The sequence below is a fragment of the Arthrobotrys flagrans genome, assembly GCF_004000055.1.
Source record: "Arthrobotrys flagrans strain CBS H-5679 chromosome Unknown unitig_0, whole genome shotgun sequence".
NCBI classification, from domain to species: domain Eukaryota; kingdom Fungi; phylum Ascomycota; class Orbiliomycetes; order Orbiliales; family Orbiliaceae; genus Arthrobotrys; species Arthrobotrys flagrans.
In genome coordinates, this window is record NW_027137550.1 from 3432377 (window position 1) to 3457807 (window position 25431).

At 47.6% G+C, this 25431-nt stretch overlaps 6 protein-coding genes across 7 annotated transcripts; 3 read left to right on the forward strand and 3 right to left on the reverse strand.

The window, feature by feature from the left end:
• Positions 1-36: 36 nt before the first annotated feature.
• On the reverse strand, positions 37-2948 carry DFL_004052 (uncharacterized protein; the record flags this gene model as incomplete). The annotated part of the gene is made up of 12 exons (XM_067633083.1): positions 37-79; positions 156-361; positions 423-511; positions 568-1419; positions 1578-1622; positions 1689-1747; positions 1872-1891; positions 1996-2071; positions 2170-2285; positions 2410-2468; positions 2662-2786; positions 2899-2948. 12 exons carry the CDS (start codon positions 2946-2948, stop codon positions 37-39), a joined length of 1740 nt encoding a protein of 579 aa, XP_067491287.1.
• A 1944-nt stretch (positions 2949-4892) lies between these two features.
• On the reverse strand, positions 4893-6490 carry DFL_004053 (uncharacterized protein; the record flags this gene model as incomplete). Its single annotated transcript, XM_067633084.1, has 3 exons — positions 4893-5556; positions 5660-5833; positions 5922-6490. 3 exons carry the CDS (start codon positions 6488-6490, stop codon positions 4893-4895), a joined length of 1407 nt encoding a protein of 468 aa, XP_067491288.1.
• A 6899-nt stretch (positions 6491-13389) lies between these two features.
• Positions 13390-16145, reverse strand: DFL_004054 (uncharacterized protein; the record flags this gene model as incomplete). 2 transcript variants are annotated; one of them, XM_067633085.1, is made up of 6 exons in its annotated part: positions 13390-14251; positions 14324-15215; positions 15279-15537; positions 15596-15900; positions 15960-16072; positions 16135-16145. In XM_067633085.1, 6 exons carry the CDS (start codon positions 16143-16145, stop codon positions 13390-13392), a joined length of 2442 nt encoding a protein of 813 aa, XP_067491289.1. The 2 variants fall into 2 exon arrangements, with proteins under 2 accessions (XP_067491289.1, XP_067491290.1); XM_067633086.1 differs by having other exon boundaries at positions 15960-16075.
• Positions 16146-17183: 1038 nt separating this feature from the next.
• On the forward strand, positions 17184-18668 carry DFL_004055 (uncharacterized protein; the record flags this gene model as incomplete). Its single annotated transcript, XM_067633087.1, has 3 exons — positions 17184-17322; positions 17455-17787; positions 17914-18668. The coding sequence occupies 3 exons, from the start codon at positions 17184-17186 to the stop codon at positions 18666-18668; spliced, it is 1227 nt and encodes a 408-aa protein (XP_067491291.1).
• An 884-nt stretch (positions 18669-19552) lies between these two features.
• On the forward strand, positions 19553-23056 carry DFL_004056 (uncharacterized protein; the record flags this gene model as incomplete). Its single annotated transcript, XM_067633088.1, has 9 exons — positions 19553-19635; positions 19738-19927; positions 19991-20056; positions 20124-22088; positions 22141-22275; positions 22328-22469; positions 22523-22687; positions 22750-22939; positions 23002-23056. The coding sequence occupies 9 exons, from the start codon at positions 19553-19555 to the stop codon at positions 23054-23056; spliced, it is 2991 nt and encodes a 996-aa protein (XP_067491292.1).
• Positions 23057-23695: 639 nt separating this feature from the next.
• Positions 23696-25219, forward strand: DFL_004057 (uncharacterized protein; the record flags this gene model as incomplete). Its single annotated transcript, XM_067633089.1, has 3 exons — positions 23696-23961; positions 24024-24048; positions 24110-25219. The coding sequence occupies 3 exons, from the start codon at positions 23696-23698 to the stop codon at positions 25217-25219; spliced, it is 1401 nt and encodes a 466-aa protein (XP_067491293.1).
• Between the last annotated feature and the right edge of the window lie 212 nt (positions 25220-25431).

Consider the following 25431-nt stretch of genomic DNA (forward strand, 5'->3'; position numbering starts at 1 on the left):
CGAAAACAGCGCGATTTCCCCTACCGACGATCAAGTTCATGCATCGGTGATACATCCATGGCTTGCATCAGCCACGTTCCTGTCACGTTCTACAGTTAGCGATTTCTCTTTTCTACAACATGATTGCGTCCACAGAAAGGGAAGTGGAGACTTACTTTGCATATTTATACAATGTGCCCTTGTTATATTTCAATGGCTTCTGCACATACTTCTCTTTTCGCTTGGCGAGGGTGGCATCATCGACCAGAAGGTCGAGTTTACGGGTTTCGGCGTCGATGATGATTTCGTCGCCGTCCTCGACGAAGGCGATCGGGCCACCTTCTTGGGCTTCGGGAACGATGTGGCCGATGAGGAAGCCGTGCTGGTGGGGTGTTAGTTTAGGCTCGATCTATAAACTTCACCTAGGAGGAAATGGGACTTACAGAGCCTCCAGAGAATCTACCGTCTGTGATTAAAGCGACATCTTTGCCCAGACCGGCTCCCATGATCGCGGAACTTGGCTTCAACATTTCTGGTTCGGATGTCAGTACTGGCACCCATACACCCTCTTGATGGGGATGTGCGTACCAGGCATTCCAGGCCCTCCCTTCGGTCCTTCATATCGGATGACAACCACAGTCTTCTCTCCCTTCTTAATCTCACCTCTCTCCAAGGACTCGATGAACAAATCCTCAGCATCGTAGACTCTCGCCTTACCCTTGAATACCAACCCTTCCTTCCCCGTGATCTTGCCTACGGCACCACCAGGTGCCAACGAACCCCTCAAAATCTGAATATGGCCGGTAGGTTTAATCGGATTGGACAACGGCCTGATGATATCCTGATCCTTGGGGAATCCCTCAGCCTTCTCCAAATTCTCGGCTAGTGTCTTCCCAGTAACGGTCATGATACCACCATCGATCAAATCATTCTGTAACAGGTACTTCAACAAAGCAGGTGTACCTCCGATCCGGTGGATATCCGCCATAACATACTTCCCACTGGGCTTCAAATCAGCCAGGAAAGGTATCCGATCGCTCACACTTTGGAAATCATCGATCGTAAGGTCCACGCCAACGGAATGTGCAATCGCGATCAAATGTAACACCGCATTTGTCGAACCGCCAGTGATATTTACCACCACCATGGCATTCTCAAACGCTGATCGAGTAAGGATCTGGCGGGGGGTTATGTCCTTTTCTAACAAATTGCGGATTGCCGTGCCCGCTGTGATGCATTCGTCCAGCTTTTCCTGCGAATCGGCTGGGTTGGAGGATGAGCCGGGGAGGGACATGCCCATCGATTCGATCGCTGTAGCCATCGTGTTTGCGGTGTACATGCCACCGCAGGCGCCCTGGCCGGGACAAGCGTGCCTGATGATGTCGAACCTAGTCTTTTCATCGATTGCGCCGGTGATGTATTCGCCATACGACTGGAAGGCTAAATAGGTTTGTACCGAAACATGGCCAATTAGAAAGTCGTTTCGATTTCAAGAAATGTCAAAAAAATGGCAGATTATGAGGCAACTATTGAACCGGTTCTCATGCGGGTAGCTGGGGTAGCTACATAAGTGGCTTCGAGTGTGAGGCGAAAGTTACCTGAAACGATATCGATAGGCTTATCGCCTAAGCATGCGGAACTGCCTGCACGGATTGTACCACCGTACACCATCAAAGACGGCCGGTTGACTCTTCCCATTGCCTACAGACCTCGCAAATTAGAACGATTCGGGAGACGGCCGTTAAGGGTAGAAAAGGGATCGGTCAGACTATATGCGCCGTTAGCTATCTAGCTGTATACCTCTATCTCATGCCAGATGGTATTCGATCTCACCCATTAAGACTCCTGGCATATTCTTGTCACAACCAGGGATGGAAATATTGGCGTCGTACCATTGTCCACCCATGACAGTCTATAAAGTCGAAAGTATCGGAATTAGCTTAACAGAGCTAATAGACAATGCTATCTTCCCTGCTTTTTTTTGGTTTCACAGTGGATATTTCATGTTGCAAATACCTCAATCGAATCTGCAATCAAGTCTCTCGATTGCAGGGAATATCGCATTCCTGATGTTCCCATCGAAATCGCATCGCTAAAACAGATATCGTGATCAGTCACCGATAAGGTGAGCTCGTGTAGCCCTCTAGCTACTACGACCGGTTGACCTGGTAAGGAATGGTATGCCCTTACCTTACACCAATGGTATTAAACTGATACCCCACCAAGCCGGCAGCCTCCACACCTTCCTTGACCTTGTGGTTAAGGTCAAGCAGATGCATGTTACACGGGTTACCTGAATACCACACCTATAAAGGAACCGGGATGCCGTGTCACCCCCATGTCAGCTAGGCAGTTCCCTTTCTCTCCTTCGTGATGGCAAGTCCCGAAGGATCGGGGCAAAAGTTCCACTTGGTCCACGCGGGGTCTCACAGATGATATGCCGACTTGGGCTTTATCCATGTCCGGTTCTTTCAGTCCTGTTGCATATACTATAGTTGGACGGAATCCAGATTGGCCAGAGCATCAGTATACAAATTCATCTTATTCGTTGTCGCTCAGCTCCGATGTTTTATTTTGTTTTGCCTTCTTTGTGACCACGTTTTCTTTTCTTTGTATTCCTCTTCCTTTCCAGCATTTTGAAGTAAAATGTGATAGAAATAAGGTATCTCTGGGAAGGCTTACACATTGCTTGAGATGCACCCTGCGATTTTGGCTGCGTGATGGCATGGCTAGTTCGATTGAGCCCCTTTGAAGCCTCGCTGGCCTGTTTTGATTGCGAATTTGCTATGCATCGGACCTGCGGCTTGCTAGAAACGCCATAATTCGACTATTAGCAAGATTTGCACAACAATGCAGTGGCAATGTTAAGGTTTCAACACCGCCTTCATTCGAAGAGAGATACGGAGGGTATGTACGTACCAATACTGCCGTAGCAGAGGCCTCTGTGTTCTGATGGCTTGACGGAGCATATTTTTTGATTTTATTTTTTCCTTTCGCCCTCGTATCTGATGCCCGAGGATTTATGGAATGAGGCGCGCAGGAATTTCTTTCTTCCAGGCAATACGTCCCGGCCGCAGAAGGATGATCGATGCTTCAATTGAATCCTTTCTGCAATTGAGAGGTTGGTGTTTCTTCTTTTTTTTTTCCTCTCTCGTTCTTGTAATCGTACCTTTACACGGGGCCAGCTGTTAAATTTCGATGTCTACTCTGGCATGTTTATATTCCACTAGCGAGCTAGTTGCCGCCGGACCCTTATGACTACGACGCATTCAATTGATTTAGAAAGAAAAAAACGATTTTCCGGATAACATACCTAATTAGCACACAGGATAATATGTCAAACTTTCAAAAGGTAACGAGAAGCAGGTGGAAAGATGAAACAGCCGGCTGGCGTCTGCTTCAGCTTCAGAAAACCCACAAAGTTTGAATTTGAAGCGAAAGCGCTGGTTGGATATCAATTGCAAAGATGATAATTGGACAACGACACCGTTGGCCCTCGCGAGCGTTCCCGTATTGGACAGCGTTAGACTAGGGATATTAGCCGATGCCGGGGAATGAGCTTCGAGTCCGAAGGGCGTCGGCGGTGTGGGGTAGAGAAAGGATAGCTTGTAAATTGAGCTCTACTGGTCCTGGATGCAGCCATCGAAGCGAATAAATTGGAAACCCTTGCCTGGTAGAGATCTTATCTGTTGCAGTTTTTGCTGGTCCAACACTCGACTCCACTCCATGCTCCACATAAGATCCACCACTCGTGGTCAGCCAATGACATCACAAGATCTCCTTCGAAAACGGGCCCAGCCTCCCGCAGCAAACAAAGGAAGGGAGGAGGAGGAGGAGGTTGCTGTTCGTTACACAAACACATTTGCTATTTCTTATCCTGAGCTTGGCCCCATTTAATAATTTTTTTTTACTTTGTTATCTTTTTTTTTGGCCTTCGGTTTATGCAGTTCCCGTGCTAAAGGAAGAGGCCGTGCTGCAATGCATTCCACGACTAATTGGTATATCCTGGTCATCCTGCTGCAAATTGCACTTCCAACGAAGGTACTTAACGCAGATTCTTTGAAAATGTCGATTTAAATTTGCAATTCTTGAAGACTTATGTATGCAATGTGCATTCGATATCAATTAGTGCTAACTGCGGCAACTGATCTGCCAGACCAAGTTCTCACGATCTCACCGGTTCCCGAGATCTTATCTCTCATGATTACCTCCAGACCCTTTTGTCTTTCGTCCTTGGAAAATCCAGCATATCTAGGAGGCCAACTATCAGCTGGTTTGGGGAAAATATGAGAGATGTACAATCTTAAGATCTTGTGGTCAATTGATCAATAAACAAAAAAACAAAAAATGCATACTTTGAGTACATGATGCGGCGGCTTTGGTGGTATCTAAGTTATTCCCGAGAACAGGGTTCAAACAATTGACAAAAAATAGAGAGAGAGAGAGAGGGAAAATATAAATCTGGATAATTTGGACAGCTGAAGTTGAATTCACGTATAGATCTGATATGATATATCATATATAGAATGTATTTGGATCGAAAGAGAAAACGAAGTGAAAGTAAAATAAACCAAAAATAAGCAAAAACTCGCAGAGGGGTATCATATATGTTATAACAGTAGGACATCAAATGTAAAAGGCATTAAACAACAATATTGCAGGGTTTTGTTCTTTCAGAGAAGATTGGGTTTTCTAAACATGCATGCGATGCAAGGAACCCAAAAGGCAGGCCCCATCAAAAAAAAAAAAAAAAAACAAGATATATTTGTAGTCGTCGTAATAGGTCAAGAAAGGTTAGGAGAAACATCGATTCGTAGTAAATATTGCCGATGGAGAGAAGAGAAAGGGGGTATCGGACGCATACAATATCCCTGGTATATCGTTTTAGACCTTCCGCCATTTTCATTTTTCTTTTATGCTTTCCTGCGACGTTTTCCGCGTGAAGCCGTATCCTGGTCGGAATCATCACCCTCACCACTCTTCTCCTCATCTTCCTCCTGCGGTGAGGCCTGATTGGCTTTCTCATTCCCTTTCTTGACAGATATTGCACACCCTTGGTGCTTAAGCGCCTTGGTGAGACCCGTGCTTGGCCTCATCCCTGGGAATTCTTTTGCGGTATAAACCGTGAATACATCACTCATTACTTCGGTGGTGACAGGCGTGAAGGTGGATTGTTGGCCGCCCATTGGGTCTAGGCACATCAACACAAATTTCAGTCGAAATTTGCCGTGTGTGCGGCATGAGAGATCTGGGAAGCAAAAGAATGCCCCGTCTTCGTTGTTTTCATCCTGACCGATGAAAGGCGATGCCACGAGCGTTCCCATGAGCCGTCTTGTGAGCCGTTTGTCTTGTTGTTCAAGTGCAGTTTCATCTGCGGTTCCTGCTACATTCCACAAAGTGCAGTGAACGACGTTGAAAGGGTATTTAACATCGGACTCGTTCGACGGGTTCGAAGGGTCGGAGGCGACCAATTGGACAATTGGCGGTGGATCGATAACACGTCGATCCCTTTCACCGAAACCGCACGCCCTAGCTGCGACTGGTTGTTGCCTTACAACAAGCTGAAATTTATCAGACCTAAAAAACACAGATTTAGCAACTGAACAAAAGAGAGCCATTGAGGGAGAGAAAAATAAAAATAAAAATAAAATAAAGACTGCTGCGATGCAAAGAGACATACATCGGTCGAGGCGGAAGAATACTGCGTAGCAGGTCAAGCTCAGTTGAAAAGCTTCCTCGTGGGGTATTCTGAAGACTGGCTGGTTTATGTGCTGGTGAAAGAGTTTCTTCGAAGGTTCTCTTGGTTCCTGTTGTATAACTTGAACCTGGGGATTGTGACAATGGTGTATTGGATCTTTTTATTTTTCGAGAAGGAATAGAAGAGTTAGCGAATGTTCGTCCTATATATATACCCAAGGGAGGTGTCGATGCACGATACATACAGTCTACGGTCTCTGGGTGATCTGGATTGTCCTGCAAGATGTCCTATTGGCTGAACATAACGTGGCGCAGCGAAATCGGATTCTGGAGACACAGCTATTCCTTCACTTAGAGGATATAGAGGTGGTGGCGGTATGGACCTTCTTCCACCTCGCTCCAGCTCTATTGCATACGGCTCCGGTTGGGCTATAATGCGACCCACATCGGGATTAAAATGGTAGGGCGCTTCTGGAAGATATGGAACCGGCGGCCGTCGATGTATTGCCAAGGGTGGAGCAAGGTTAGTCCGCACTCTAGAAGGCGAACCAGCAGCGTGAGGAGGAAGAGATCTTGGAGGAGGTGGAGGGGGGAAGGGTCGATAAGAGGGATGCGAAGCATATGAGTACCCTTCTGTATTTTTAACCGGTGGGACGTTCGGGGAGGTCCGTGGTAGTGGGGGTGGAGGGAGCAAGGGCGGCACGGGTCTGCGAGAAAGGCTTGATGCGGCCTCAGATCTTTCAGGAGTCAAGAGTTGGCGAAGATGAGTAAGGGGTGGTGGAGGAGGTTGTGGTGGAGGCCTAGGAGACATCATCCGGATACCGGTTTTGTGGAAATGCTCCACAGCTGCTTATTTTCTTTCGCAGGTTTCAATATGGATCGCCCAGGTGCAGCACCGACAGGTAGCTACGTAAGTGGCTTCGGCTCGATTGGACCTAGCCAGGTATATACAGCGGCGAGGAGGTCGAGTAGGCTTGAACTGGGAACAGGGTTGAAGTGAAAGGTCCTCAAAGGCATTCCATGGATCTAAATTTCGATCTAGGCTTGTGCTGCAAGAGCAAACTCGGTTCCAGGTTTCATGCTGCTGGGAATGTAATTTTCTTTCTTCCCTGATGCGTATACTCTCTTCTTCTTTTGTCCCCCGGCTCCGTCTACCAAGTATCTTGAGAGAGAGCGAGAGTGAGAAGTACTTCGAAGTCCCTGCAGAAGAATGTTGCTTTCAACGCAAAAGCAAGCTTCTTCGACAGCAAGGGGTCGTCCGGGCGGGCTGGAATACCACTCTCGGAATGAGAGAGAGGTCAAGGCGATTGGATGATCCTAGTAGTGAGCGGAGCGGCTTGGACGAGATATCTCCAAACCAGCAGATTCAGGAATGAATAAGACCTTAGCTAGCTTAGCGGCTCGGACGTGTGTCTGGAAGTTAAAGAGTTTCAGGTTGTATGGCCCGTGGCGAAACTGTTCCGCGCGGGAAAACCCACCTGCGAATCAACGGCAAGTTTGGATATGACGTTAGCATTGGAGGCCATATTCTTCAGAGCCGTGTAGCCGGCCAGAAAATACGAGGAAGGGTGATAGAAGTGCATTTTATGAATAGAGATTTTTCGTATTCTTTTTCTTTCTTGTATCATCGAGAAAAGGGCGTTGGGAGAGTGGTATTAATTCGCAACTTACCCAAAATCGACTTGCTATAATTCTGGGGTAATGATAATAACCAGCTAACCAGAACTCTGGCGGCCCCACGGAAGGAACGAACTGGAACTGGAAATAGACCCAAGCCAGGTCGGTTTTCGCCTCGGGAAGCACCAAAGGCGGCAGAATTTCGAGGTTAACCGTACTGTACGGCGGGATATGATTTGTTTGCGCTCTCCGAAAGGGCCAAGGGTCCACACCAGGCTAAAGTGCGAAGTTTCCCAGGAAGTCGAAAATGATGACAGTAATAGATCTTTTCGCTGGGTCCCTAGCTAACTACCTAGGTAGCTTGTGCATATGTGAGTACGGCAAGACTGTCGTCTGCGCAGGCCCGCTCTGCGATATTTTCCCGGGATCGATCCTGACGTTCGAGTTAGGAACCCTTGATAGTCGACGGCTTTGTCGGAAAGATATGCAAAATAATGGCTCCACGGTTCCGTTGACGCGAGTATGATGATGTATCTTCGGATGGAATTCAGAGGCCCTTATATTTTAGCGGACGGGTATATATCGAATTTGAAGTTGGGTGGCCCCCCCAGGTATGATATGATCCTATACTGTCTCTGTCCAATGCAATGCGGTTCCCAAAACTCGATTCCACCCTTTTGATAAAATGAATACTAAGCGAACTCTTGCAGGTGCAGTTTCTCTCGAGTTATATATATAAAATATAAAAAAAGGGTTTTACCAGGCCCGTCCGGATAAGTTTCATGTATGTACTGATATCAAATCAAAGAAGATATGAAGAAAAAGTAATAAAAGATGAGGATGTTAATTGTCGAGCCTCGATCAGCTAGTCGAGGTCGTTGGATCCAAAAACAACACAGACAAACGGCAGCAGCATATGCATCAAGAAATTTAAATGGAAACGGTCAGGAAATATATTATTTTATTTCATCAATGCAAGAAAAGGGAGGAAGTAGAAGAGAAACAAAGGGAGCAGCGTTTCCGGATGGGAAGACCTGGGGATACGAACAGTAATAAGTACAAAGATGGCAAGTTAACTTAACTTACTGGGCATGAACTAGGGGAGGAATAAGAAAAACAAAAATCCGAGCCCGAGGAGTCGAGTCGAGGTTGAACAGTTGTGTTATGAAGAGGGGCCACGACTATGCGCAGGCTGGGTACATGGTGATAGCGATGGACTAAGTAACGGGCAGGTCACAAATGGCGGCAAATAGGCAAGAAGCCTGGTAGTTATTGGGCTCCACAAATCTAAACATCCAACTGATAAGTCATCTATGTACAGATAATTGGTACATGTACTGTACTATATTGTATACTGTTTACTTGTAGAATGTAATCGAGTTTGAATGTTTGTTATTCTAACCAACGGTCTTTGTTGAGAAACCTTCGACCTGATGCGATCAATTAGTGAGTTCACAGGTTGCAAATTGACCATGCCATGGCTGGTTATTATTAGCATGTACCCCAGGCCACACATTGCCGTACTACATGTGGTGGTCCCGTACATACATTGCATCCTTCTAGTGGTAAACCCACACCATAGACTGACTGACTAATAGGGATTAATAGTTGAGAGATAATGTTGTATGTTTCTGTATGTTTGTACGTACTAGTGAATGTATCTATAGCTCACTGACTGTAATGTTTGAGATGCATGCGAGGGGAACAAGACAACGGGCCACAATATTAGTCGTCCGTACACATATAGAAGACGAAACAAACAAAAAAAGGCGGGAGCCTGAAAATGCCTGTCCTGGAAGTATCTTTCTCAACTCTCACTTTATCTGTTCCTTCAACAGAATTCAGGATCTCGAATAGGTATTCCCTGCTAGTTGGTTGAAACCCAGGCTTGGTGGCTAACGTCGACGGACCAAAACAGATGATTGTTAATGCGTCGGGTTTTCGAGACACGTTACAATTGTCTTGATTTCAAATACTTTACTCTGGTCGAGACATCTTTCTTTTCAAAATGTCCCTTTATTTCCTTATTTCTTTCTTCCTCTCTTCATTTCTCCAAGTTGCTGCAAAATAAGCATATATATAAAAAAAAACGAATAACGACTTCACTCGCCTGGAAAGGCATCTATCTGCGATACCGTCTCACAGTGGGCAAACTGATGCCGCAGTGGCTGAACCAATGAGGAATAGGCCGGGTGGAGCTCTAACCTACCTTAAATTTCGGCATAAACCAAACCTGTGTGCTTAAAATATTCCATCGCACATACCCTAGAGTTAGCTGTGGGATCGGCCTGTCAGAAGCTTGAAGAGACAGGAAAACTCCGTTTCTTTGCCCGAGATGAGGCCATAGACCCCTTCCAGGAACATCGGCAATGCAACGGACTGCAGCAAACGACTGACTTCGTCCGCTTTTGTCATCTCGTCAAGCTTCCCTCTTTTGACTTTTTTGAATTCTTGGGCTTCGCTAGTGGTGGTCGTTCGATATGTAAATATGCATATGACCAAATGCGTCCGAGATGAAGACGCAGACCGGCATTGGTGAGGAGTTGCACATTGTTTAAGGACCCCCGCACCAACAAGTCATGGCACAGACATCTCAATCGAGATATGAGGGAGAGGGATCACATTCACAAGATAGTCCCGAAATTCGGTAGCCTGGCCGAGTTACTGGCATTTCTCACTCGTAATAACCTTCGACTGGATTGTGAGGCATCGACAAGAACGGCATGAGTTAAAAGTAGGCATCAGGCGGGATGTGTGGGGAAGTACCATACACCACCCGAGCCGGCCTGGATCGCTGTTCACCAACGCATCACTTGAGCAGATACCTGAGCCCTTGTCCTCTTGGTGTTTTCGTTTATCGTGACAGCTGGCGGGTCTATACCGCCTGGGGCATGCTCGCAATATCGATACGTACATACGATACGAAAGACCAGAAAACAGGATATATAAAAAAACGAAGCATCGGCAAAGCGCACATGCCCCGGATATGGGCCCAACTCAGGCACTACACAGGGCTTGCAGATTATATTTCTATTTCGAAAGGCTTCTGGCCTGATACTTTTCTCTCCGTGGAAATTAGTACGACGATATAGCATTTTTGCATGGCTTGCCTGCCAAGTAACGAAGCTTCGTTAGCCCTAGATTTTCCTGGAACTTCGTTCCGCCACATGCGGGCATTACACCTGCATGTGTTTTTGGTGTTATCCAGAGTGATCTATAACGGCTGCGGGTAAGAAAAGAAGTTTAAGAAGAGGGGACCCATTCGTGAACGAGCTAAGGAAGTGGTGGGTGCTCCATAACATGATATGATAGGTGCTATCGAGTAGGTATGGGCTGCATGTTCCCTCGGTTAGCGAGTTCTGCCCGGGTGCAATTGAGATTTCGTTCAAAATATCGAATCTGGCATGATCCAAGCGACGGCTCTTCGACCTTTCACTCCCCAAAGACGTAAGCATACCCGGGAATCACGAATTGCTGGCCGATGGAATAAATTGCGGCATTTACAATCCCCAAAGTGTTGGGTTTTAAACAAACGAGTGGCCCGAAGGGGTTTATGGAAAACAGAAACAAAAACATCCGTCAGTATCGGCCCCATATACTCTTTTCACACACATTCTATATTACACAGGCTTCCCCACTCTCAACAGTGCACTAGCCCGGTACATGTGCCTCCACGGATGATATAGTTTTAACCGCTTCAATAGCCACAGAATTGCAGCACGAAGATGCAAAAGTGGGGCTCTTAGGGCCGCTTAGCGATTGACCTTCCCCAAGTTTGGGATCTGCTTATAAAACTGGCATAAGGTTTATGTATGGGGCTCGAATATCATTTACTGTATGCTTGGGAGGCGCTCTGGTTGGCCTGATATTAGTGCTAGCGGTGCGGACTACTACGAATATTATTTGATTCGGAATAACCCTAAAATACAGTCGTCCAGTTAGAGACGGAGAAGGGGTGCCTTCGTCCCTAGGAATTCCTATAACTGCGTATCGCTCTTCAGATCTTAGCCAGGCGATGACAATTGCGAATATCTTGGTTCTCAAAAGTGTTCCCGTGTTCTCGTTTATGGTCACCGGTGGTGATATCGTGAGCCTCTATAAACGGAAGGAGGAGGCATTCCCTATCATTCCAGGCAGACAGGAAAGCTTAAGGTGTCCCAAATCTTGGGATTCTAACCTTCTCCTTACAAGCCTTGCCCGTAATTTGAAGCCAGCTGGCCGAAAGTCCCGATATTCCTTTTTCGAATGCGTCGAGCGCGACCAAGGAAGAAAAATAAATATTCATCCGATCGAAAGTTCTGATACGTGCGTGCTGCTAATAATAATGGTCCTGTTGTTGTTTTTCTTTTCTTCACGCTTCCATTCCGCCGCGACATCTCGAGCTTATGCTTCTCATTTAAATGGGGTACATCGAGCTACTTCTACCCGAGAGCCCAATCATATGGATGACACTGGCCATGAATAATCCACCGTCTATGTCTTCTGAGCAAGGTTATCCTGGGAAACTTTGAAATCGAGGGACGGAACGAAGCCTCACGGATTCAATCTTGATAGTATTACCTGCATTGAAATATCGGATGCGAACCGGGTCATGAGACGACCTTGAATTTCGAAACTCTTCCACATTCAACTTTAGGCCATTCTTTCAAAGCACAAGACAGAAAGAAAAAACCCAAACTCTCGGCTACGATCGTGTGCGCTCGGAGTTTTGGCCTATCTTCTGTTGCTCCTGTCTAATATAATACATGCATCCCCTTTTTCTTTTTTGCTCCCGACCATATGCTTTTTTTTTTTTTTTTTTTTTTTCTTTCTTTTGTATCTCATGCATCGTTGTTGAAACCTGGTCTGGACTTTAATTTATAACCCGTGTGAGGTTATTCTCGGTTTACCGCTGTAAGAAGGTTTTCCTTGAGCCGTTGATCCAAAGGAAGGCATACATGCCTGATCCCGGCAAAGATCATATCAGCGACACAATAAATTCCTCAATGGAGCACCGGCCAAGAGGGAATCGGTCCAGCGAACGGGGGAACTCGAGATATCCTCCTCCTGGGGGGAGTATCTCACGAAAGCCAAGCTGAGGGTACCGTCAACCTTTGACTTCGTTATCGGCGAAGCTAACACCGATTTCGAGGTATTGACGACCTGTTCGTGGCCAAAGTTGGGACAAAATATCAGCCGCCGTTTCCACTCTTACGTCGATGCGGCAAGGGTGACCTGGTGTGTTTGTGGGTTTCATAGGAACTAGCCTTTTTGTTTCTCGTTCTTCACGGAGTATGGGGCGGTTGGGGAGCCAGCCGAAAAGGCGCACACAACTGGTTATAGTGGTATATGATATTATATCGCATGGACTTACGTTAGACATATTCCCATACCATGGCAAAAAATATAGGCATGGTTTATTTTCAGTCGCTGCATACTAAGTACATTTAACCTATACAATTCAAAGTTCGTCATTTTCAAACTTGTTTGAAAAAATTACCCAGCTACGGCATTGTATGCGGTACAGGCCTTGCTCGAACGGTTTCTCTACGGTGTTTATGTATATGGTCGCATGGATGGAAGGGATAATATTTTTCTCCGCAAACCCACTTAATGTGAAATCTGAAAAACCCGGGTATGTTTCTATAGGCATGGTGGGTAATAATATCATGTCATGCATCATGCCTCGACACCACTTTGGCGATATCATCCCCACATGTACGGACGACCATCTGGTCTCAACGAGAACCCTGACTGCTTCCGGGGCTGCTATGCTAGCTATGGTACGAAATTTTCTGGGTCGCTTCGTCTATCGTGCCGACAAAGCGTCGAATCCTTACATTTGTAGCCAATTTAGGCGTCGTCATACGAGACTATCGGCTTCATACCTGTTCGAATTCACTATAACTGTGTACAGGAAACGGGGGAAGAAACAGGGGAAAAAGAAAAGGGTAGAAGAGCCCCAGAAGGGGGACCCCGTAGAGTTAATCTACGCAAATAGCCAAATACACTGTTCTACCTATCTGGAAGATTTGTGATCGCACGATCGCGTGAACGGAGAGCTCTCAGGACCCCTCACATCGCCGTATAGCGTAAGGTCTAAATGTCCATGTCCATTCAGCGTTTGCCCCATCGTTCCTCCTCACGTTCCCTCTCCACTCGTCTCTCCCGCTCAGCCGCAGTTTCCTCGTCCTCGTATCTGGTTGAATGTCTTCTGGAAGATCGGGAACTCTTTGATTTTCGGTCAGGGTCGTCGCCATGCCTGTCGCTTCTTTCCTCGTCGTCCCCACGACTTCGTTTGTGATGCCCATGACTTCTATACCGACTTCGAGAACGTTTGCGGGATTTCTTGTCGCCATCCCTCTTCCTGTCATCTCTGTTCCCGTCCTTGTCTTTTCGTCGATCATCATGATCCCTGTCTTTGTGTCTGGATTTCGAATCTACTTCAGATATTTTCTCCGTGTCCTTTGCGCCAATGTCTCCTGTGGCTTCATCCCTTTCTTTAGCATCTTTTCTGTCCCTACTTCGACTTCTGGAGCGATCCCGTCGATGCCTATGTGATGAACTCTTGTGACTGCGGTGAGATCGACTAGACTCCTTGTCTCGTTTGTCTTTCTCCCTATCTCTATCTTTGTCTCTATCTCCGTCACGATGACGTTTACGATCCCTTGAACGAGAGCGGGTTCGGTCCCTGGACGCAACTCTGCTCTGGCGTGGGCTAGAGCTCCTCTTGCGAGATCGGCTTCTATGGTGTCGGTGCTTTCTGGTCCGAGATCTAGAGCGAGAACGGCTGCGTCTTCTGTCTCGATCATGCGATTCATGGTCCCTCCGCGACCCTACTGGTGAGAACTGAGCGTCGTCAGCTTTGGATTGTCGTCTGGATGCATTGTCGTAGTCGCTATCAGGACCGATGGCGGCGCCATTCTTGCCGGACGAAGTTATGGATCCAGTTCGCAGGTGATTGACGGAGGTATCGTCGCTAGAATTCTGATTGTTAGTGGTGTCATGAGGATTATCGATGGCGCTAAGATTTTTTTTCTCGATTACTCACCTTCCTACGACTTGGGTCTGATGGGAACCACCTCTGCCCCCATAGAAACCGCCGCGGCCTCTACCTCTACCTCTCTCGCTGCGCTCCCTCATAGCCCTTGGCCCAGTGGGAGCGTTTACGGGAGCCTGTGGCTGCGGTTCTACATCTCCAGCGGGAGTTTGATATGGATTTTCCTTAACTACAGTACCTGATGAATCAGTAGACTCCGTGGCTTGAGAATCACCCTTGATATCAATCAATGAGATAGCATTTGTAGCACCATTGGTCTCACTACCCATGCTGTCCTGGAAATCCTTAGTCCTGCCTTGTTCGTCAGATACTTCACCAACCAACACCTTCTCAGTATCACCTCTAGCTCTCGAGTTGATCTGCGGGAGTTCCCCATCGGCGGCGACATTTTGTTCTGGGCCATCTCCATTGACACCATGGGAGGCACCAGAGCCATTATTATCAAAAGCCTGCTGCTCGTAGTTCCTGTTGTTGCCTCGCGGCGGTCCTCCAAACTGCTGTTGCTGCTGCCCATAGTTCCCACGCATGTTCTGGTTCGAGTAATTACGGTATTGATTGTGGTGGTAGCCACGAGACTGGAATTGTTGATGAGGCATCATCTGATTTTGTTGGGATTGATGATTTCCATAAGACTGGTGATTATATCCACCTGCACCGGGATAGAAACCAGCGTTCATGCCAGAAGAATTGAAGCTCGATCCATCTGATCCATTCTGCATATTCCACCCGTTTCCCCAATTGCCTTGTCCTTGCATTCCCATCCCAGAGTTCCCATAGCTACCTTGACCGTATCCATACCCCATGTTCATGTTCCCCATCCCGTTGAAGCCATCTGGGAAGGACTGCATTCCATTAAAGGAGTTGTTCATGGCACCTGATTGGTCTAGAAACCGACGTCAGTTGATTGCGTGTTCCCAATGTGATACCAATGATGATTCTAGCTTACCCATCATGCCGTTACCCCATCCGCCTTGCATTCCGTAACCAGAGGATTGATCATATCCGTTCCACCCCATATTGTACCCCTGGTACTGGCCACTTTGGTCCGGATACTGGTTCATTCCTTGCTGGTTGTTCCAGAATTGCCCTCCTTGGGTTTGACTGTTGACACCATCGCTAGTTCCTTGTGTATTTTGATTATTTGTCGTACCCCCAGCTTCGTCTTGCCCGTTTTCAGTGGCAGATGTGCCGTTTTTCTCTTCCAGCTGTACATATATTGTTAGAACCATACTCTGGTACCAATTTAATGGGAGGGCGTCTAACCTTCGGGGCTTCCTTATCTTCAGAACCCCCCGCTGAGCTTTCCTGGTCCGCCTGAGCGGGCAACGAAGCCTCTCTGGTAGTTTCCGGTGCTGTAGTAGCCATAGGTTGATCTCCAGGCTTCTCAACAGGGGTTTGTGGAGTCGGCGTAGCTTCCTTCTTCGCCTTTGCTAATGACCCATACTTCTTTTCTGCCGTTCGCAGGAATATCGTAACGGTAGTCCGGAGAGAGGCATATACTTTGCACTCAGCGGCATCCAGCGGGGAGTGATCGCATATTTTACAGACAGTGGGGAGCTTCGATTGGCCTGTGATGATGCATTAGCAAATTTTCAACAAAAGGTCGTAGTGAATCTGGAAGACGTACAGCTGCCGCATATCGACTGTTCGCAGCATGGGAGTCGATAAGCATCCTGTGCAAGATTGTTGCACATGGAACATCGAAGGCGGACTGGAATTTCCTCCAGTGGAATCGAGAGACTACTGATGACTGTTGTGAGTAATTGGGTCCTGAAGAGCTTTACGTTGCTGGTTCATCATACCTAGCTGTCATTTTGGCGATGATCGATGAAAACGATAAGATTATGTATGATAAATCGAGCTTTTCGAATTACTATGGTCGTTTGCTGGCGACCATGCCGGAGAGGAGAACCGGCGCGTACTCGGCTTGTGTGGAGTGGAATGTAGGTGGCAATTGGTCGATTAGGGTATTAAGATAAGGCCATTGGCCCAATAAAAGTAAATTGCCAGGACACTTGATGTAAGATCTATCGAAAGAAAGCTAAGGCCGACAGTTTCTAGATCGGTTTGAGCCGGTGGTTGAGATGTATTCGTTTCTGAAGCAGGCTGACGAGAGTAAAAGCGGTCAAGGAAATTCGTGACGAAGAACTGGATTCAAGACGCTCAAACGAAAAACAGAGTATCAAAAACGAATTCAGGGTTCAAAAGTACAGGTATCGAGGAAACGACGATGGTAAGGGATGTGGCTCGACCGTTGACGCTGTTCGTGAGGAGAGATCGCGAGTGTGATTCGAGGATGGAGTGACGTTGAAGGAGGGTTGTCGTCTGATGAACTTTTTTGCCAATTAAATTTTTCTTCCCGCGGCATCAGCAATTAAAACGCGTCACCCAATCGCAACGCGGCGTCATAGCGAAACCACCGTTCAGGCCCTCATAACCAAGGTTTCAAAGCGAGGAATCCAGACGGCTAATGTTCAAAGTAAATTACGATTCTTCTCTCTTATCGGAATTCCAGGCCTGTCGGGGTTTCCAACAACGAAGGTACTTCGCAGATTCGTATTCGCTGTGGCAGAAATCGCTTATATCTTCAGGGATCTCGAGCCTCGATATGAAGACAAGCGTAAATGCCGAAACTTGGCTAAAAGGACTTGTGCGGCTGACTATTCTATATTGTGACTACATGAGTATCGAAGCATTGCGCTAGGTGCCTAGATCTTCTTCTCTTTTTGTTTTTCTCTCCACGGTCTCGACATTTTGTACCATCTATCATCAATCATACTTTCTTTCTCTTTGCGCTGCGTTTCAATTAACTTCATCACCGCCGATAAAAAGTCGCACAACCCGTCGAGCTATGCACAAGGCCCTCGGACTAGTATCATGGCTTGACTGCCTGGTATTTGTCGGATTCCTTATCCCCCAGCTTATCATCGATCCCCATGCTGGGATTGTTAAAGTAGTCTCGTGGCTGTTTACTGCCATTCCATATTTCGGTATGAACATTCGCAACACGAAGATTGTTGCATTTTGAAGCTCCACAAAGATCCGAGGACATTTGCTCTGGACGTACCATAGACCGGATTCGAGACTGACATTCGCTCACAAATATCCTTAACGTGTTTTAGTATTTACATTACCATATTCGTTCTTCCACGATCATATACTCTTATTCAAAAATGAGCGTCCTGATTTTGTTAACGACTCTACTTTATTCCAAGAGCTTGTTATTCGCATCGTTAGATATTCATTTGCAAACCTACCAAGTGATATCGGGAGAGTTTTCTTCAAAGGAGAGGTCGTGATGCCATTTTATAAATTTCGCCTGTTGAGGAATGGGCTATTACCTAGCAATGTCCCTTCTTGGAGCCCAGAAGAGATCAACCAAGACGGTACCCGGGGCCTTTGGGTGAAGACCTTCAAGGATTCCGAACCCGATGTTGTTCTTTACTATATTCACGGTATGTACCAATGATTTCCCGCGAAGGCACAATATAGGGTTCGTGCTCGAACTTGTCAGAAAAGAAGATAGAGAGAAAGGGAAAAAAAAAAAGTCAACTTACACGAATTGCTATTTCTTTGGATAGGAGGGGGGTTTACTATGGGCTCTGCCTACTTCTATCTAGAATTCCTTATATCATGGGCATCCAAGCTCCAAGCTTCAGGGTTTAAGAACCCAGCTGTCTTTGCCCTTGACTACACATTGGTACCTGATGCCAAGTTCCCCACTCAATTGAATGAAGCGTACAAAGGATACCAGATTGTACATGAGCTTGCCCCGGCTGCGGAGATAGTTGTCTGCGGTGATAGTGCTGGAGGGAACATCGCCCTCAGTTTACTACTGCACCTGGCACGACCACGAAAAGGTAGCGGAACCGGAGAAGCTTCTTATCTCAAACGACCCAGCTACGCAACTCTCATATCTCCGTGGGCTGTTCTTGTATCACCCGAGAATAAGAACACCGAAAACGATTTTTTAGACGCCAACCGACTACACAAGTTCGGGTTATCTTATGCAAACGCCGGGGATGCGAGCGATCCGTACAAGTCGCCAGGGTTGTGTGAGGATCTAAGCTGGTGGGAGGAAGCCCTACCCGTACATGGAATACACATGGTCTACGGAAGTCAAGAGGTTTTCACAGGGGAAATTAAATCCCTTATTTCGAAAATCGAAAAGATCAAATCTGTCGGATTACGGGTTACGGAGAAACCGACAATACATGCATGGCCGGTTGTCCAGGCTTTTATCGGGGCGAACGAGAGGCAGCGGGAGGAAGGGTTGGAAATAATGGCGGTCGCAATCGCTGAAGCTCTTACATTAGGGAAAAGGATCCTTAATTGATGATGTTGGCATACGTACGGAATAATACCCGACCGCTTACCGTAAGAGAAGTTGGATGAATTTTCCAGGTGGAGATATAGGATATGTGTCTATGGGCAAGGCAGACTCTTCAGGGATTCTCTTGCCGATTTAAATATCGGGTGATTTTTTATTTTTTTATATGCATACGCGCATAAAGATGTATAAAATTTTTGTAATGGCTCGTAGAGGCCATTTAATTCGGAGAACGGAAGTCCTCTCCGAACAACAAGCATACAGCCATGCCATGATCTTAGTTTCGCATAGCTAACGGATTTGAATTCGTCGGCGGATCGAAATCAAATGCCACGTGGATCGATCTCATGCTTTCCATTCTAACCACATGTCACTGGTAGATAGATGGCCCGTAAAATCGTGCACCGGATAATACGTAGATACAACCTTCGAATTCATCGGCAATCGGGCATCCTGGCTTGGGATGGTTGGAGCAGCCTTTCGGCTCCGGAACCTCAGAGCTTTATTTCCTTGGCAGCGCGCTAGCCCTTGAGGATACTTTACACAGAAGGAACTAACGACGGGGTAAAGCTGCAGTGCAGACATACCTGAATATCTCACGGTCCGACTTTAACCCTACAAGCCCCGACGGCCTCGAAAAAACCGTCCCATCTGATCTCGTAGACCAACAGGAGCCTACGCTGACTGACGGGCGAGACATCGTTATCTTGGCCCAGGTTTCCCTTCTGGCTTCTGCCTGCCTGCCGGGAACCGAGTTCCAACACATATACACACATCCACCCAACCTTACCGCCGCCCCTCCGTTGCTGCATTGTCACACTCCACGAAGAGCCGCGGCGGACCTCCTTTTTATGTTTCCCTGTGGATGGGGGAACACCACATCCGGATAGATGTCATCGCGGGAACTGCTTCTCCGGTTCTTCCAAAGCGACCATTTTAATAATGACCCCTTCTTGGCTGTTGCATATCTCCAGTATGTCACGATGCTTGCTTGCACTTGCACCTGTGACACTAGCCCTCCCACCCGAATACATCGATCGAACCCCGGATTACGCTAACAAAGTAACATCCGCAGGCGATATCCAAATCAAATCGGTATCCATCATTACCTTTGCCATAAGCTGCGTCAGTTCAGCTATGAGCAGATAGAGTTTTATATACCGCAGTTGTGCCATCTGTTGGTCAGCATTAACGACATCGAGAGTGTCGCTTTGGAGGAGCTTGTCATTGAGCTGTGTGAAAAGAATGCGCATGGTGCTCTTATCGTTCGTCTCACCCGTAGTCCCTAGATACGACTGTCGCTGATTGTCATGAATTCTTGGTTGCAGACATTCTGGTTGTTTCAGACCCATCTGCATGATCTAGCCAAAGATCCTCAATCGAATGCTTTCAAAGTATGTTCCCCAATGCATCAAACATATAACAGGATGGAAATAACTAAATCCGGCTTGTATGAAACAGACATGTCGACGGGTGTACAACAAGGTACAGCATATTGTCTTCGGCTCAACCCAAGCGGGAGAGCGGGATCCCATCCAGAACCATGTTTTCCCCGTCACAATACTCGCCGGTCTCGTCCTTGCTGGGATTGCTATGCCCTTGCTTCCTGCGTACGCCGGCCCGATAGCTATCGCTCAAGCTAGGAAGCAGCCAAAACCCGAACTCACGATCTCGGAAACACCCTTGCCGTCACCGAGACTCGGCCGTAGTAAGACCGTCGGCGCAACAACGTCCGGATCAATACGAGCGAGGAGACGGAGACTCGAGAATTCCAAGTCGACATCTAAGATTGAATTAGTTCGTACAGAGCCTACTACGCCAGACACGGAACAGCCGAAACCCGGGAAATCGATACCTCCTTCGCCCAGGAGAACGTCCTCAGCCAATGGTTCCGCTCGTCGACAATCATTCAAACCATCTAGTTCCACATCGGCTTCGGGAAACCTTGATATTGCTCCCGTTCCTGCAAACTCGACGTCTATGCCCGACCTGAGGCTTACGAACGAAGACCCGGATCTTTTGTCGCCTCGGATTACGAAGAAAAGGGAAACCAAGGCTTCCAAGTCTCATTCGAAGAAGACCGCCGAATTGACGGAAAAACAGAAGGTTCACCTTTTGCGGACAAACTACTTTCATTCTGAGACGCAATTTTTGTCTGCGCTAGAAGGCATATCCAACAAACTAATCCCGGTCCCGAAACCCGCTCGTCTCAGTGCCTTGAGAGCCGAGCTTGCACTTCTTAACAATGACCTACCAGCCGAAGTTGATATTCCCGTCATCCTACCTTGTATCGCAGAGTCGGAATCGAAGGAAGGACACCTCTCGTCCCACCACAGGATAGTGAGGATAAACCCGGCCGAAGCGACTGTTTTAAATAGCGCTGAACGAGTGCCTTACTTGATTATGGTGGAGGTGTTACTAAACGACTTTGATTTCGATCCCGACAGCAAAGCGAACCAGGCGATTATAGCGGCGCAACACTCCGATGAGGGAAAATCGAAGCGGAGGATATTTGACCTGTCGGATGCAACCAGAGTCGCCGAGAGGGATGAAAGGCCGGTTGATGATACGAACGCTGACTCTGTTTACGAGCCAGCGTCAGGCGATATAAGCAATTCACCAATGATGGCGACGTATGGTTTTGATGACGTTACCCCACGGCCAAGCGTTGAGCCCAATTCCGTCCCAAAGGGACCAATTTCCGCGGTTCCCAGATTATCAAGCGGTGCTGCGACATTGTCATCCGTTTCATCGGTAGCTACTCCACGATCTTCGGGTCCCGATGGGCGGTCTGAGAGCCCCGTACCTAGGCGCTCAACTCCATTCTCTCCTGGCGCCAGCAAGACAGATCAAGCAGAGCTTTCTGCTTTGGCTACTCACATGCGAACGGCCGCTCACATGTTGTCGCAATTAGAGGCCAGCAGCTCTAAAAGGCCGAAGGACGAAGTCTCCACCATCAAAGCAAAAATCATTGCTAGTATGCAGGCGCTGGAGGAACAAAGCTTCTTCTATGAAGAGCCGATATCTACCTTCGAAAGCATGATGGATGCCAAGGTTGCAACGGAAGCTGCTGAGGCCCTTTCTGTTGCAGAAGGGCCTACGACCGAGAAGATACGCACCGAAGCCGGCGAAGCTAGGATGGAAAACGATTCTAAGACCGCAGGTATTGCTCGACGCGGGGATAAGGATGACCCTAGCGCGGCTACCTTTGGCGAAGAGTGGCGTGCGAAGAGGGAGCGTATCCGAAAGTCTTCACCATATGGACTTTATAAGAATTGGGATCTCTTGAGTGTTATTGTTAAAACTGGAGGCGATTTGCGGCAGGAGATGTTTGCCTGCCAACTTATTCAGTTCTGTGGAAGGGTATGGGAGAATGCGGACGTCGATGTCTGGGTGCGGCGGATGAGGATACTTGTTACCGGAGAGGTAAGCTACGAGAGAATGATAGCCGTATGTTACATACTAATTGGATTTATAGTCATCCGGTCTCATCGAAACTATTACGAATGGTGTTTCCTTGCACTCCTTGAAGCGAAGTTTGACGCTTGCTTCGATGGCGGCGGGAAAGAATCCCAGGGGTAAATTTGCGACCCTGAAGGATCATTGGCAGAAGGTAAGATTTTTTCGAAACAGCAGACCCGGAGAATTGCCCTAACGTTCTATAGACATTCGGTGAAGCGGATTCGAAGCCGTACAAGGATGCACTCGATGCGTTCACGAAATCTCTTGCCGCATACTCCATCATTTGTTACATCCTTCAGGTGAAGGACCGACATAACGGCAATATCCTTGTTGATAACGAAGGCCGTAAGTACCCCAGGATTGACGATACGTGGATATATAGACTGATAGTACCGAAGATATCATTCACATCGATTTCGGTTTCTTGTTGTCGAATTCTCCGGGATCGATGGGATTCGAAGCGGCTCCGTTCAAACTAACCTACGAATACGTCGAGCTGCTTGGTGGGGTCCATTCCGAACAATTTACGGCTTTCAAGACATTATGCAAAAAGGCTTTCCAAGGTTCGTCATTTACCTATCATGGAGTATCATATGATTCCAAGCTAACTTTGTTTGATACTCAGCCCTAAGAAAGTCGGCCGACAATCTCATCATGATGGTCGAAATCATGGGCAAAGAGTCTGCTATGCCGTGCTTTGGAGTCGGCGTAGTCCAGGTCGTGGGTGCGTTGAGAGCTAGATTCCAGTTGCACCTCAGCCAAGACGAGGCCGAAGCTTTTGTAGAAAACGATTTGATAGCGAAGAGCATCGGAAGGTATTTTGACCCCGCCGCTACTACAAATGATTTGTTTCTCTCAACTAATTTGCTTTCCTTAGTTACTATACCCGCATGTACGATACTTTCCAGTACCGCACACAGGGAATCTATTAGATCAATATCACGACGCAGCGACGGGGACATGTAACGGCCATTTTGATACGGTCGGGGTAAGATATGTTGTAAATGTGGATATAGACCTCTCGATCTTAGCATTGAAGGCGTTTTTTTCTTCTTCTCTTCTTTCCTTTTCCATTGCCGTTTCTTTCTTTTCTCTCGTTCATATTCTTTCCTTCCTGCCAGCGTAGCGCAGTGTATTTAGACAATTGTACAAATGTAATGCTGACTAATGAAAATCTCATGTACAATCTGGCAAAATGCGTCTCTGCATATGCGGCATGGCTGCAGCGTTCCTTGAAGTCGCCGGTTGAGCCGAGCCATGATGGTTCCGCAAAATGTCACGTGAACACATATGACAGCAGGGATCCCTGTCCGCGTTGGTCATTCGGGAAACATCCCTGTCGAGATCCGATCCAGATCCCGCAGTCCAACACCCAAAGCTCAAAGACTCCAACGTCATCAGGGGCTCGTGGTCAGTTGCGACGGCGGTGCCCGAAAAGGATCTGAGAAACGGGCGAGTTCCGAACGCGAAAGCTCCGGATATATACCCCATCATCCTCAACGTATTTCAACCTCCATCCGTCGTATATCCCCTTAGATAGAGACCCGGGTACCAAATCACACGACAGAACTATGGACCGAATACGAGATATATTCCACACACGGGAGTCGACGGCGCCGGTGGATTATACGCCGTTGGAACCGGAAAATGGAGAGCCAGATGAAGCGGATGCGGGTTATGATCCGCCGTCGATGACTTCGTCGGCTGTGCTGTTATCGCCTAGGGGGAATAAGACTTTTTCGGGCGCGCAGCAGATGTCATGGTTTGATTACTCGGTGTTTTTGGTGCTTGGGGTTGCGATGCTGTGGGCTTGGAACTGCTTTTTGGCGGCGGCTGCGTGAGTAGTTTGTATACTTCTGGAGTCGGGGACGGTGCTAATAGGGTGCTATCGGTGTATAGATATTTTCAAATGCGGTTTAAAGATGTATGTTATCACTCCCCGTCTCTATCGTCTGAGCGTGATACTAACATTTAGGGATCGATAGAATAAAGCCATTTTGGACACTTTCCAGTCTTCCATCATGACCGTATCGACAGGCGCTACATTGATCACCACTCTCACCCTCTCATACCTCCAGAAAAGCGCCCACTACCCCCGTCGCATCATAATCGCCCTCATCATCAACAGTGTCGTCTTCATACTCTTCGCTCTATCCACAGTATCGTTTACCGATATTTCCGCCGGCGTATACCTAGCCTTTACCCTTCTCATGGTCTTGGGCACCGCTGTATCGGCTGGGTTCTTTCAGAATGGATTGTTCGCTTATGTCGGTTGCTTCGATCCCATATACACGCAGGGCGTCATGTCCGGACAAGGTGTCGCGGGTGTATTACCGTCTATTGCGCAGATGGTGGCGGTTTTAGCGATCCCGCCCAAGTCTCCGGAAAGCCAGGGGGATAAGACCGCATCCGCATCACCGAAATCTGCATTTGTATACTTCTTAACCGCAACTGCGGTCTCCTGCGTCGCATTATTCCTCTTCTTCATCCTGGTATCCCGCCATAAGGAAAGGTTCCATCGTTCGAATCACCGATCAGCCGACGAGCCGGAAGCCAACGAACCGAAAGAAATATTATCGCTCTTGGACCTCATCAAAAGACTCCCACTGCCCGCCTATACCATCTTCTTCAACTTCGCATTGACGATGGTCTTCCCGGTCTTCACGCAAGCCACATTATCCGTAAACCCACCGTCGTCATCCGTTCTCTCCCGTCCGGAAGTCTTCATCCCATTCTCGTTCCTAATTTGGAATACAGGCGATCTGATCGGCCGTGTCATCTGCGGTTTCCCAAGGATAGCATGTACGAATCCCACGACCCTAGCGATTGCGGCGACAGTAAGGGTTGTTTACATTCCACTCTATTGGTTGGGGAATATTAAGGGACGAGGGGCGAAGGTTCAAAGTGATTTCTTTTACGAATTGGTGCAGTTTACGTTCGGTTTGACAAATGGGTACGTGGGGAGCAATACTATGATGTTGGGACCGCAGTTGGTTCCCGAGGAGGAGAGCGCCGCGGCGGGAGGCTTTATGGGGCTTTGTTTGGTTGCCGGGTTGGCGGTGGGGAGCGCGGCGAGTTTTCTGTTGAGTGTTTGAGTATTATTACGTGCATGAGTCTTTGGTTCTAATTTGCGGTTTGAGGTTTTTTTGAATATTCCGGAAGAGGAGGGCTGGCGTTTAATCATGGGTGCTCTGGTTGACGATTCGTCGTATGGGATATCACTATGCACACCTGGTCATTCGATAGAGGGATGGTACGGGGGTAAGTTAAATCGGCATCATGGGGTTTTTTTTTTCACGGCTTCATA